The sequence below is a fragment of the Anomaloglossus baeobatrachus genome, chromosome 11 (genome assembly GCF_048569485.1).
Source record: "Anomaloglossus baeobatrachus isolate aAnoBae1 chromosome 11, aAnoBae1.hap1, whole genome shotgun sequence".
Lineage (NCBI taxonomy): Eukaryota > Metazoa > Chordata > Amphibia > Anura > Aromobatidae > Anomaloglossus > Anomaloglossus baeobatrachus.
In genome coordinates, this window is record NC_134363.1 from 170,023,335 (window position 1) to 170,035,494 (window position 12,160).

Sequence of the window (12,160 nt, forward strand, 5' to 3'; positions counted from 1 at the left end):
TGGGGTGTGGGAGGAAACCGGAGAACCCGGAGGAAACCCACACAAACACGGGGAGAACATACAAACTCCTTGCAGATGGTGTCCTTGCTGGGATGCGAACACAGGACCCCAGCGCTGCAAGACTGCAGTGCTAACCACTGAGCCACCACACGACTGCAGTGCTAACCACTGAGCCACCGTGCCGCCCATAACAAGTGAACAAGTACACACGCTGAGTATTTGGTTGCAGAAATATGTGCATCAAATCTGCATCTCTTGGCAGGAAAAAAGCTGCATATTTTTTCCAGTGTTTTTTTGTGCTTTTTTTATGCTTTTTTTCATTGCATTTTTCATACATTTGGGGTGGAAAAATGCTAAAATAATTTACATGCTGCAGCTTATTTTCTGCTGCAAATTTGCAAGGGGAAAAAAAAGCAACATGTGCACAAAACTTCAGAATTCTCATGGACTTTGCATAAGGATTTGCATGCAGATTTGTGACAAAACTGTGCTCATAAATGCATCAAAAAATGCAATAAAAATGCACTGTGTGCACACAGCTTAAGCGTAGAAATGTAAACGGCTTTTACTTATAGGGTGGCTACCTCCAATAGGTGGCACCCTCTTCTTCCCGGATGACAGCTCATTTGCATCCCTTCGGTCTGGCCTACGAGCCTTTGCTTTATTCTTGATGTTTCACCATTTTAATAAAATGAAAATAAAGCAAGTTATAATCACATATGTGGAGTGGAAAAGTTTGATACAAAGTTACTATTGATGTGATGAGAAACAAGGATCTGGCACATGGTGCTGGCTGCTGCGCTGTCAGCCAAATCGCACCGTCCAGCCGCGCGATCTGCGGAGCCGGCAATCCGCTCTTTATATAAACCAAGCTGAACATTAATGTTTCTGGAAAGAAGTCAGAAGTTATAGCTGCAGGGAAACAGCTGCTTCACGTGCAAAAAAAGTGCCGTCATTACAAGATTCACACATGATCGTGCAGGTGGAACGGCTGCGGGTTTTTGCAAAATTAAAGGATCATGGAGGGGAACATGTGGAAGGACCGCAGTGCCATATGGCTGCTGCAGTTTTCGGCTGTGTGCGTAAAGTGCCCATACACCTACAAATGTTGCTGACCAAGCGCTTGTTCAGCCTGTGGATATTCTCGGCCATACATGGTGCCATGGGTGGGATTCAAATTTGTAACAAGAGGTTCTGTGTAAACCCCGCCCAGTTGAAAACCACATCCATTCAGTAACCACACCCATTCTGTTAGCCACACCCATTTTCACGCACTTTCCTCAATGAAAAAAATACGAGTAATTTAAAGTATAATCTCTTTCCCCTTCTTCCCCTCCTCTACCTGCACTCTCCTGTCCAGCACCAGATGTTCCAGTCACTGTCAGTCATATTGTATTAAACAGTTTTTCTACAATTTTTAAAAATTATTACTAAACGAGCCCTGCTAAAATTGGAACGGACGACCTTCCCCATACAGATCTCATCCCATGTGCTCCTTTTCCCATGTAGCTCCCATCTTATGTGGCTCCTCTCCCCATATAGCTCCCATCTTATGTGGCTCCTCTCCCCATATAGCTCCCATCTATGCAGCCTCCTCTCCCCATATAGCTCCCATCTTATGTGGCTCCTCTCCCCATATAGCTCCCATCTTATGTGGCTCCTCTCCCCATATAGCTCCCATCTTATGTGGCTCCTTTCCCCATATAGCTCCCATCTATGCAGCCTCCTCTCCCCATATAGCTCCCATCTATGCAGCCTCCTCTTCACATATAGCTCCCATCTATGCAGCCTCCTCTCCCCATATAGCTCCCATCTTATGTGGCCTCCTCTCCCCATATAGCTCCCATCTATGCAGCCTCCTCTCCCCATATAGCTCCCATCTTATGCGGCCTCCTCTCCCCATATAGCTCCCATCTATGCAACCTCCTCTCCCCAATTAGCTCCCATCTTATGCGGCCTCCTCTCCCCATAAAGCTCCCATCTTATGTGGCCTCATCTCCCCATATAGCTCCCATCTATGCAGCCTCCTGTCCCCATATAGCTCCCATCTTATGTGGCCTCCTCTCCCCATATAGCTCCCATCTTATGCGGCCTCCTCTCTCCATATAGCTCCCATCTTATGTGGCCTCCTCTCCCCATATATCTCCCATCTTACGTGGCCTCCTCTCCCCATATAGCTCCCATCTTATATGGCCTCCTCTCCCCATATAGCTGCAAACTTTTGCGGCCCCTCTCCCCATATAGCTCCCATCTTTATGTGGCTCCTCTCCCCATATAGCTGCCATCTTTATGCGGCCTCCTCTCCCCATAAAGCTCCCATCTTATGTGGCCTCATCTCCCCATATAGCTCCCATCTATGCAGCCTCCTGTCCCCATATAGCTCCTATCTTATGTGGCCTCCTCTCCCCATATAGCTCCCATCTTATGCGGCCTCCTCTCTCCATATAGCTCCCATCTTATGCTGCCTCCTCTCCCCATATAGCTACCATCTTATGTGGCCTCCTCTCCCCATATAGCTCCCATCTTACGTGGCCTCCTCTCCCCATATAGCTCCCATCTTATATGGCCTCCTCTCCCCATATAGCTGCAAACTTTTGCGGCCCCTCTCCCCATATAGCTCCCATCTTTATGCGGCTCCTCTCCCCATATAGCTGCCATCTTTATGCAGCCCCTCTCCCTGTATAGCTGCCATCTTATGCAGCCTCCTCTCCCCATATAGCTGCCATCTTATGCGGCCCCTTTCCCTGCTCCCTGCATCTTTGGCTCACTGAGCGCTTACCTGCTCCAAGCACCGGCGGCCTCTCCTCTGTCCTCTTCCGCGGCACTTTGCACACTGACGCTGACAGACGGCAGTGGGAGGAGCTACCTCCTCACACTGCCCTGACCTCTGCAGCGTCATTGCGTCGCTGCACGCCGAGTCAGGGAGCAGATAGCCTCTACTGAACCCGTAACTGCGGCGTGTACGGAGGTACGGGGATTCATTTGTGCTAGTGTCTTAAAGACACTAACACAAGTGAATACAGGGAACCGGATCGCCAGAGCTGTTTCTTGCCGGTTCGGGGAACCGAATGCTATTTTAACAACCGTTTCGCCCGAACCGGACAGAACCGGCTGAATCCCACCCCTGTATGGCGCCATTATCCAGTCACTCCTTCCTGCCAAAATAATTATTTTTGTCCAAGTTTCCTCTATTTGTGGCCACCTTAGGACTTGAGCAACATAACTATACAATTATATATACAGTGCTATGCAAATTAATTGGGACACAGCATTTTTTCACTAAAATCGTAAGTTGGTTACCAGTCAGTGATTCAAACCAGTTTTAACTGCTTTGAACAGGTGAGTGTACAACCTTCAGTAACAAAACGTGGTTTGACTGGTTTTAGTCAGAAAATAACAGCTAGCTGCCCCCTCAGCTTCAGCTGAGAGCTTGTTTCTGTGGCGAGTGGTTTAGTGTAGTTTTTCTCTCAGTGTGATTCGTACCTGTAGAAATGGATGTTACTCCACAGAAGAGGTCTAGAATTATTACTCTTAATAAACATACAAGTCTAACTGTAAGAGAAATCGCTTCCACCGTTGGTATTGGAAAATCTACCGTTTCAAGAATAATTCGCACACACAATGAAACTGGATCGTTTTCTCCAAAACGAAAAGGGAAATGTGGAAGAAAAAGGAAAACGACACCAAGAACTGATAAAACACTGATTAGAAATAGTAAAAATAATGCAAGAAAAACAAGTAAAGACCTCCAGAGACTTGTTTGCATATTAGCGATTCGACGTTTTATTGCGCCATTCATGCGTCAATTTGAAGGGATATTCCAACAATATTTGGCTCCATGCCTCAATTCCAAGTGTGTGAAGAAATTCCTGGAAGAAGATAAAGTAAAGTGCTGGATCGGCAATTCACCCAACTTAAATCCTATAGAAGATTTGTGGAGCATTGTGAAGAGACGTCTTGGCAAAATGGACTGTATAACCAAAGAACGCACGATACACAGCGCCATACAAGTGTGGTTCCATGATGAAGAATTTATGCAACAACTTGGTAGAATCAATGCCAAAACGCATTGCAAATCTCATATCTGCTAAAGGAGGACATATTTCTTAGGGTACTTTCACACTTGCGTTGTTTTCCTTCCGTTACAATCCGCCCTTTTGGAAAACAGCGGAATCCGTTAACGGATTCCGCTGTTTTCCATAGACTTGTATGCATGACGGATTGTGCCAACAGGACCTGCGTTGCTTCCGCTGGGCGATGCTCCGTTACTTCCGCCCAGCGGGAGGAATGCAGCATGTAACGTTTTTTTGAGCAGCGGAATCCTCAGGATTTCACTGCGCATGCTCTTTTTTTTTTTTTTTTTTTAAATCACAAACTTTATTTTGTCTCGCGGTGGCCGAACGTTCAGCTGAGCGCCCGCCCGCCGGCATGCCCGGCCGGCGGCAAGTGACAGCGCTCAGCTGAGCGACCGGCCGCCGGCTATTGAGAGTGATCAGGTGATCGTTCACAATAGTCTGCTGCCGGTAAAACTGTAAAGAAGAAAAAAAAAAAATTAAAAAAAAAAAGCTTTCCGTTGTTTTGTACGATCCGTAGCATCCGTTGTGCCACTATATGCAACGCATGCATTGCATCCGTCACACAACGCAATGCTACGGAAGCCGTCCAACACAAGTGTGAAACCAGCCTTACTAAAATTGGTATGTAACAGTGCATTATAACATTGTATTATTCAATATTCAAAAATATTTGTTTTTTCGCTTTGTCCCAATTAATTTGCACAGCACTGTATATATTTCTTTAATAAAACCTTCAGACATTCCTTTTTCACATTCGTGTTCTATCCGTGTTTGTTTATACATACATACCCATTATAGTCTATGGGGCTGTTCACATGTCCGTGTTTTCTTGCAGAACAGGTATCTGCGAAAAAAACAGAGACGTCCATTTCTGATCCAAGTCATTCATGAAATTGACCCATATACGTCTATAGGTTCATGTAAATCATTGGAAGCGTACAGATGATATCCATGTCCTGTCCACTCTTTACTTTGTAAGGCCTCATTCACACCTCTGCATTTTGTATCAGTGTTGTATGCCAAAGACAGGAGTGGAACTTACAGAGGAAAACTAGAATTGAAAGAAAACCCTGTTCTATGTTTTGGGGAGACTTCAAGTTTTGGCAACAAACACTGATGAAATACTGAACAAAAATACTGATGTGTGAATGAGGCCTAATGGGTAGGAGAAAATGTGCAATATTTTCTTTAGTGGCGATGTGTGGGCACCACCATGCTCGGGTGCTCAGTACTCGTAACTAGTGATGAGCGGGCACTACCATGCTCAGGTGCTCAGTACTCGTAACTAGTGATGAGCGGGCACTACCATGCTCAGGTGCTCAGTACTCGTAACTAGTGATGAGCGGGCACTACCATGCTTGGGTGCTCAGTACTGGTAACTAGTGATGAGCAGGCACTACCATGCTCGGGTGCTCAGTACTCGTAACTAGTGATGAGCGGGCACTACCATGCTCAGGTGCTCAGTACTCGTAACTAGTGATGAGCGGGCACTACCATGCTTGGGTGCTCAGTACTGGTAACTAGTGATGAGCAGGCACTACCATGCTCGGGTGCTCAGTACTCGTAACTAGTGATGAGCGGGCACTACCATGCTCAGGTGCTCAGTACTCGTAACTAGTGATGAGCGGGCACTACCATGCTCAGGTGCTCAGTACTGGTAACTAGTGATGAGTGAGCACTACCATGCTTGGGTGCTCGGAACTCGTAACTAGTGATGAACGAGCACTACCATGCTCGGGTGCTCAGTACTCGTAACTAGTGATGAGTGGGCACTACCATGCTCGGGTGCTCGGTACTGGTAACTAGTGATGAGCGAGCACTACCATGCTTGGGTGCTCAGTACTCGTAACTAGTGATGAGTGGGCACTACCATGCTCGGGTGCTCAGTACTGGTAACTAGTGATGAGCGAGCACTACCATGCTTGGGTGCTCAGTACTGGTAACTAGTGATGAGCGGGCACTACCATGCTCGGGTGCTCAGTACTCATAACTAGTGATGAGTGGGCACTACCATGCTCGGGTGCTCTGTACTCGTAACTAATGATGAGCGGGCACTACCATGCTCGGGTGCTCTGTACTCGTAACTAGTGATGAGCGGGCACTACCATGCTCGGGTGCTCAGTACTCGTAACTAGTGATGAGCGGTCACTACCATGCTCGGGTGCTCAGTACTGGTAACTAGTGATGAGCGGGCACTACCATGCTCAGGTGCTCAGTACTCGTAACTAGTGATGAGCGGGCACTACCATGCTTGGGTGCTCAGTACTGGTAACTAGTGATGAGCAGGCACTACCATGCTCGGGTGCTCAGTACTCGTAACTAGTGATGAGCGGGCACTACCATGCTCAGGTGCTCAGTACTCGTAACTAGTGATGAGCGGGCACTACCATGCTCAGGTGCTCAGTACTGGTAACTAGTGATGAGTGAGCACTACCATGCTTGGGTGCTCGTAACTCGTAACTAGTGATGAACGAGCACTACCATGCTCGGGTGCTCAGTACTCGTAACTAGTGATGAGTGGGCACTACCATGCTCGGGTGCTCGGTACTGGTAACTAGTGATGAGCGAGCACTACCATGCTTGGGTGCTCAGTACTCGTAACTAGTGATGAGTGGGCACTACCATGCTCGGGTGCTCAGTACTGGTAACTAGTGATGAGCGAGCACTACCATGCTTGGGTGCTCAGTACTGGTAACTAGTGATGAGCGGGCACTACCATGCTTGGGTGCTCAGTACTCGTAACTAGTGATGAGCGGGCACTACCATGCTCGGGTGCTCAGTACTGGTAACTAGTGATGAGCGGGCACTACCATGCTCGGGTGCTCAGTACTCGTAACTAGTGATGAGCGGGCACTACCATGCTCGGGTGCTCAGTACTCATAACTAGTGATGAGCGGGCACCTGAGCATGGTAGTGCCCGCTGATCACTAGTAATGACTACCGAGCAATATAGACAGAATTGATGCTTGCTTATGTTTTCATGCAGAGTTCTAGAAAAGTTGGATGATCATCTCCTATAGGAACAGGATGACTCAAGGCCTGGACTGGGAGGATTCGGGGGGGGGGGGGGGGGTTAACCTTGTAAAAGGGTCATGCCTTTTTTTTTTAAAAAAAAATGATGAGCGATTTTTTTTTTCTAAATACATTTGCAGAAAATGCTCCGTCTGCAGTTCAGCTCAATATAATTAATATTTCATAATCCTGGAGCAGATAATTGATCCCTCGGTAGACGGTCAGTCCAGGTATTCTGTGTACTTGTCTCACACGGAAACAGACCGGGTAATACCGCGTGGCTGCCGGCGGCGCGTCACTACCGAGAGCAAGAGCTGCTCCCTGCACTTCATATATAAATGTAACTGTCACAAACCACCGGGGGGGTCACTCAGAAATCCCCCGCGCTGGCTACCAGTACGTCACAATCGGGGGGTAACAAGTGGGGGTCACCCCTACTTTATACCTCCCGACCGACAGACAGAGCACGTGACGCGCTCTCTAGCGCCCCTCTTATAGTCAGGCCAATTATGGAATTGCCCGACCATAAGCAAGGAGGCCGCTATACTACTTATGCCGATTATTGAAGGGCCCCCGGCGAGAGAAGGGTATATATTCCCCCGACCTCCGCGGGCGGAATATATAAACTCTCCCCGAATCTCACTGGCCTCCCCACAATAATCCTTGGCACAACTCGCTGCCACCAACCGCTTCACGGTAACTATTAGCCGAACACACAGACGTGGGATTCAAGATCGAGATAACAGAACAGCTCAAGATTAATTATATAATTTAATCGCCTAAAGCACACTAGAAACTACAATATATACAATAGGGAATCTACAGAATATACATATGTCAGAGTACATTTACAGATAAAGCATGGTTTACAACAGGTATGCAATTCAATCAGTTACCTTGTGCGTCTGGCCACAGGGGGGCGCTGTAGACCAGGTTTCTAGGATTCTTCCTCACAGGTCTTTCCCAACCAGGCCCCCGAGCAGAAGAACCTTGGAAAATGGCCGAAGCAGGGTTATCAACCTGGGCAAATCCAGGTCTCCTCCTACCTTAGTGACCTCACGGGGAAGCACTGCCACTCCCCCTGCATGGATCAGAATTATCCAGAAAAGGGGATTTTGGCCATAACTGTGCCTGGGAGCGTCGTAGACGGACGCCAATGCTCTCATTCTGACAGTTATGAATTTAGCTGCAGAACGAGGGGACTCATGACCTGTCTACGAGTTCCCATATGGCTGATATCACGTTTGGTGTGTTTCCCAATGTCCTACTTCCATAAAAAGGGTGTGCCAGCATCGTCCACATGCGGAGACACCATTGTTATGGTTGCCATATTTATCGGAGATATGGCTTGCGAGATATGAACCATTTTTTACTGGAGTCGTTCTGTCTGGCTATTTCCATAGCCTTGCTAACTAGCTAGCAGCTCCTACTACAGGGTGACGGCAGGGAGTCATCCTGTATCCATTGTCCTAAAGCCACCTAATTTCCATATCACAGGACATGGCCATGGATTTGTTGCTAAACCAGTTGTGTGAAGGGAAGGGGGTAGTGACACCAGGAGAGGGCTTCCTGACATGACTTGAATGTCATGATTTATCGTCATATCTCCGGATTTACCTCACACCTCCCCCCTTTTGAGGGCGCTAGGGGGCAGCACACTCCGGTGTTCCCCCGTGCGCCCGTCCGCGACCTCTCCTTGTCGGGACAGCCCGTCTGCGTTACCGTGGTCACGGCCCCTTTTGTGGCGAATGGTGAAGTTGTATTGCTGGAGCGCAAGGCTCCATCGCAACAATCGCCCATTCGTCCCAGAGACGGTGTGCAACCAGCTGAGGGGATTGTGGTCCGTCTCCACGATGAAGTGGCGCCCGTATAGATAGGGTTGCAGACGCTGCAGGGCCCACACTATGGCCAGGCACTCCTTCTCCATTGTAGAATAGGCCACTTCCCTTGGTAACAGCTTCCTGCTCAGGTACAAGACTGGGTGCTCTTGGCTCGCAGAGTCCACCTGGCTGAGCACCGCACCGAGGCCGAAGTCACTGGCGTCGGTCTGTACTACAAACGGCCGCGTGAAGTCGGCTGCCTGTAGCACGGGCGGGCTGGACAGGGCGTCCTTTAGGGCCCGGAAGGCTGTCTCGCAGTCCACTGTCCAATCGACTGCAGAGGGCAGCTTCTTCTTGGTGAGGTCCGTCAAGGGCTTTGCTAGGCTACTATAGCATGGAACAAACCTCCTATAGTACCCAGCGGTCCCCAAGAAGGACATCACCTGCTTCTTGGTCCTGGGGGTGGGCCAGGATGCGATGGCCTCCACTTTCTCAGGCTCGGGCTTCAGCGTTCCCCCACCTACCCGGTGACCGAGGTACTGGACCTCGCTCATGGCCAGCTGACACTTTCCCGGCTTGATGGTCAAACCTGCCCGGTGGATCCGCCTGAGCACCTGTGCTAGATGCTCTAGGTGGTCCTCCCAGGTGGGACTGAAGACGGCAATGTCATCCAGGTACGCGGCCGCGTACCCTTCAAGTCCCTTGAGCAGGGTGTTGACCATCCGCTGGAAAGTGGCAGGGGCATTCCTCATCCCGAATGGCATCACCGTGGACTCGTACAGTCCAAATGGGGTAATAAAGGCAGAGCGTTCCCTGGCCTTGCGAGTCAGGGGGATCTGCCAATATCCCCGGCTCAGGTCCATGATGGTCAGGTACTGAGCCCCGGCCAACTGATCGAGCAGGTCATCGATGCGTGGCATTGGGTACGCATCGGCGACCGTGACAGCATTGAGCCCCCTGTAGTCCACGCAGAACCGAGTGGTTCGGTCCTTCTTAGGGACGAGGACTACAGGCGAGGCCCAAGCGCTGTTGGATGCCTGGATCACCCCCAGCTCCAGCATCTCGTCAATCTCCTGGCGCATGTGTTGCTGCACCTCCAGGGAGACCCGATATGCTGAACGCCGGATCGGGGGATGATCCCCAGTGTCCACGTGATGGACAGCCAAGTCAGTCCTTCCGGGCTGGTTGGTAAACAACCCCCGGAAGGGGTGTAGGGTGGCCCACAGCTGGGACCGTTGGTCCTCCAAGAGCTGGTGGCCAACCTCCACATCCTCAATGGATCCGCCTGCCCTAACCTGGGCTAGCATATCCAAGAGGGTTTCCGCTTCTCCCTCCTCGGGCAGGTTGCACACGGGGAGCGCACATGCCTCCCGCTCATGATGTGCCTTCATCATGTTCACATGGAAGGGCTTCCGCCTTCCACGGGCAGGGTCCAGGGTGACCAGGTACGTCACAGGGTTGAGCTGCTGGTACACGAGGTATGGGCCTTCCCAGGCTGCCTGAAGCTTGTCCTGTGGTACGGGGACCAGTACCCACACCTCTTGACCCACTTGGTAGGTCCTCTCACAAGCGTTCTGGTCGTACCAACGCTTCTGATCGGCCTGGGCTTGAGCCATATTGTCGTGTACCAGTTGCGTCAAGGCCTGCATTTTGTCCCGGAAGCGCATGACATACTCGATAACCGACACTCCAGGGGTGGCCAAATCCCCTTCCCAAGCCTCTTTCACCAGAGCCAGGGGGCCCCGCACACGTCGCCCGTACAGGAGCTCAAACGGTGAGAATCCTGTTGAGGCCTGTGGAACCTCCCGGTAAGCAAATAACAGGTGTGGGAGATACCGCTCCCAGTCACGCCCATGGGAGTCGACCAACATCTTAAGCATCTGCTTTAAGGTGCCATTGAACCGCTCGCACAGGCCATTAGTCTGTGGATGGTACGGGCTGGCCACCAGATGTCGCACCTGGACTTGCTTACAGAGGGTCTCCATCAGCTGGGACATGAATTGGGTCCCCCGGTCAGTGAGCATTTCCTGGGGAAAACCCACTCGGGAGAAAATCTCCAGCAATGCGGTGGCCACCTTGTCAGCCCGAATGGACGACAAGGCCACTGCTTCTGGGTACCGGGTGGCATAGTCCACTACCGTCAGTATGAAGCGTTTCCCGGAGCTGCTGGGGATGGCCAGCGGGCCGACCAGATCCACAGCCACCCTCCTGAAAGGCTCATCGATGATTGGCAGAGATACCAGTGGGGCTTTGGGGCGTGGCCCCGCCTTCCCCACTCTCTGACAGGTTTCACACGAACGGCAGTAGGCAGCCACATCGGCCCCCATTTTTGGCCAGTAGAAATGCTGGTTTAACCTGGCCTTGGTCTTAGCGATCCCTAGGTGTCCGGCCATCGGAATCTCATGTGCGATCCGCAACAACTCCGTCCGGAACGGATAGGGTACCACCAACTGTCGGTCCCTGGGCCACGCCTCCGGTGAACCCTGCTGGACCGTGGCCCGGTACAGCCGTCCTTGGTCCCAGACCACTCGCTCCGGGTCCGAGTCCGAGGGAGGCTGTGCCGCCTGCTCCTTTAGAGCTTTCAGGCTGTCGTCAGCTTCTAACGCTGCCTGAAACTCCTGACTAGATGTGGCCAGAATCGACGAGACTGTCACATCTTCAGTCAGTACCCCGGGACCTGTGTCCTGGCCTCCACCTGACTCGGCTGCCACTTGGTCAGAAGGGGAAGAGCTATCGGACCTCCGGGAGGCCCCTTGGCTTCCAGCACTCCCACTGCGGGTGACAGCGGCCACAGCCGCTGCGACCGTGGGTCGTGCCTGCTCCTCCTCCGTTCCTGACCAAGTCGCCGGTTCAGGCAGACCTACCTGGCTTCCTGACACCCCGGTTGTGGGGGAACCATGCACCGAGATCTTACCTGGGAGCACTTCCGCTCCTGGACCGGCCCCAATCTCACCTGCCTGTTCCCCTCCTGCAGCAACAGAACCCCGGTGTGAAATCTCTGGGGACCCCACATTTGCTGTGGTAGCCCCCACCCCACACACTGGTCCTCCCCCTGCAGCACCCTGCTCTCTGCTTATCCCTGCAGAGGGCAACAGATCCCAGCTCACAGGCTGGTTACTTGCAGAGGCATTGTCACACCTTTCTCTGACCCCCTCCCCTGTCACAGCTGCAGCTGTGTGTGTGTCTATGGTGTCTGTGCAAGCAGAAATATCAGAGTTCACTCCCTCCTCCCTTACATCATTCATAGATAAC

General features: G+C 51.1%; 1 protein-coding gene across 4 annotated transcripts in view; it reads right to left on the bottom strand.

The window, feature by feature from the left end:
- CD3E (CD3 epsilon subunit of T-cell receptor complex) overlaps positions 1-12,160 on the bottom strand; it is a 200,916-nt gene that overhangs the window by 133,158 nt on the left and 55,598 nt on the right. The window contains exon 2 of one of the 4 annotated variants that reach the window (XM_075328768.1): positions 4,866-4,920. The exons of the other annotated variants lie outside the window; for them this stretch is intronic. Within the exon in view, the coding sequence (XP_075184883.1) occupies positions 4,866-4,869 (4 nt within the window). The 5' untranslated portion in view covers positions 4,870-4,920. The remainder of the gene's footprint in view (positions 1-4,865; positions 4,921-12,160) is intronic. 4 annotated transcript variants of the gene reach the window in all.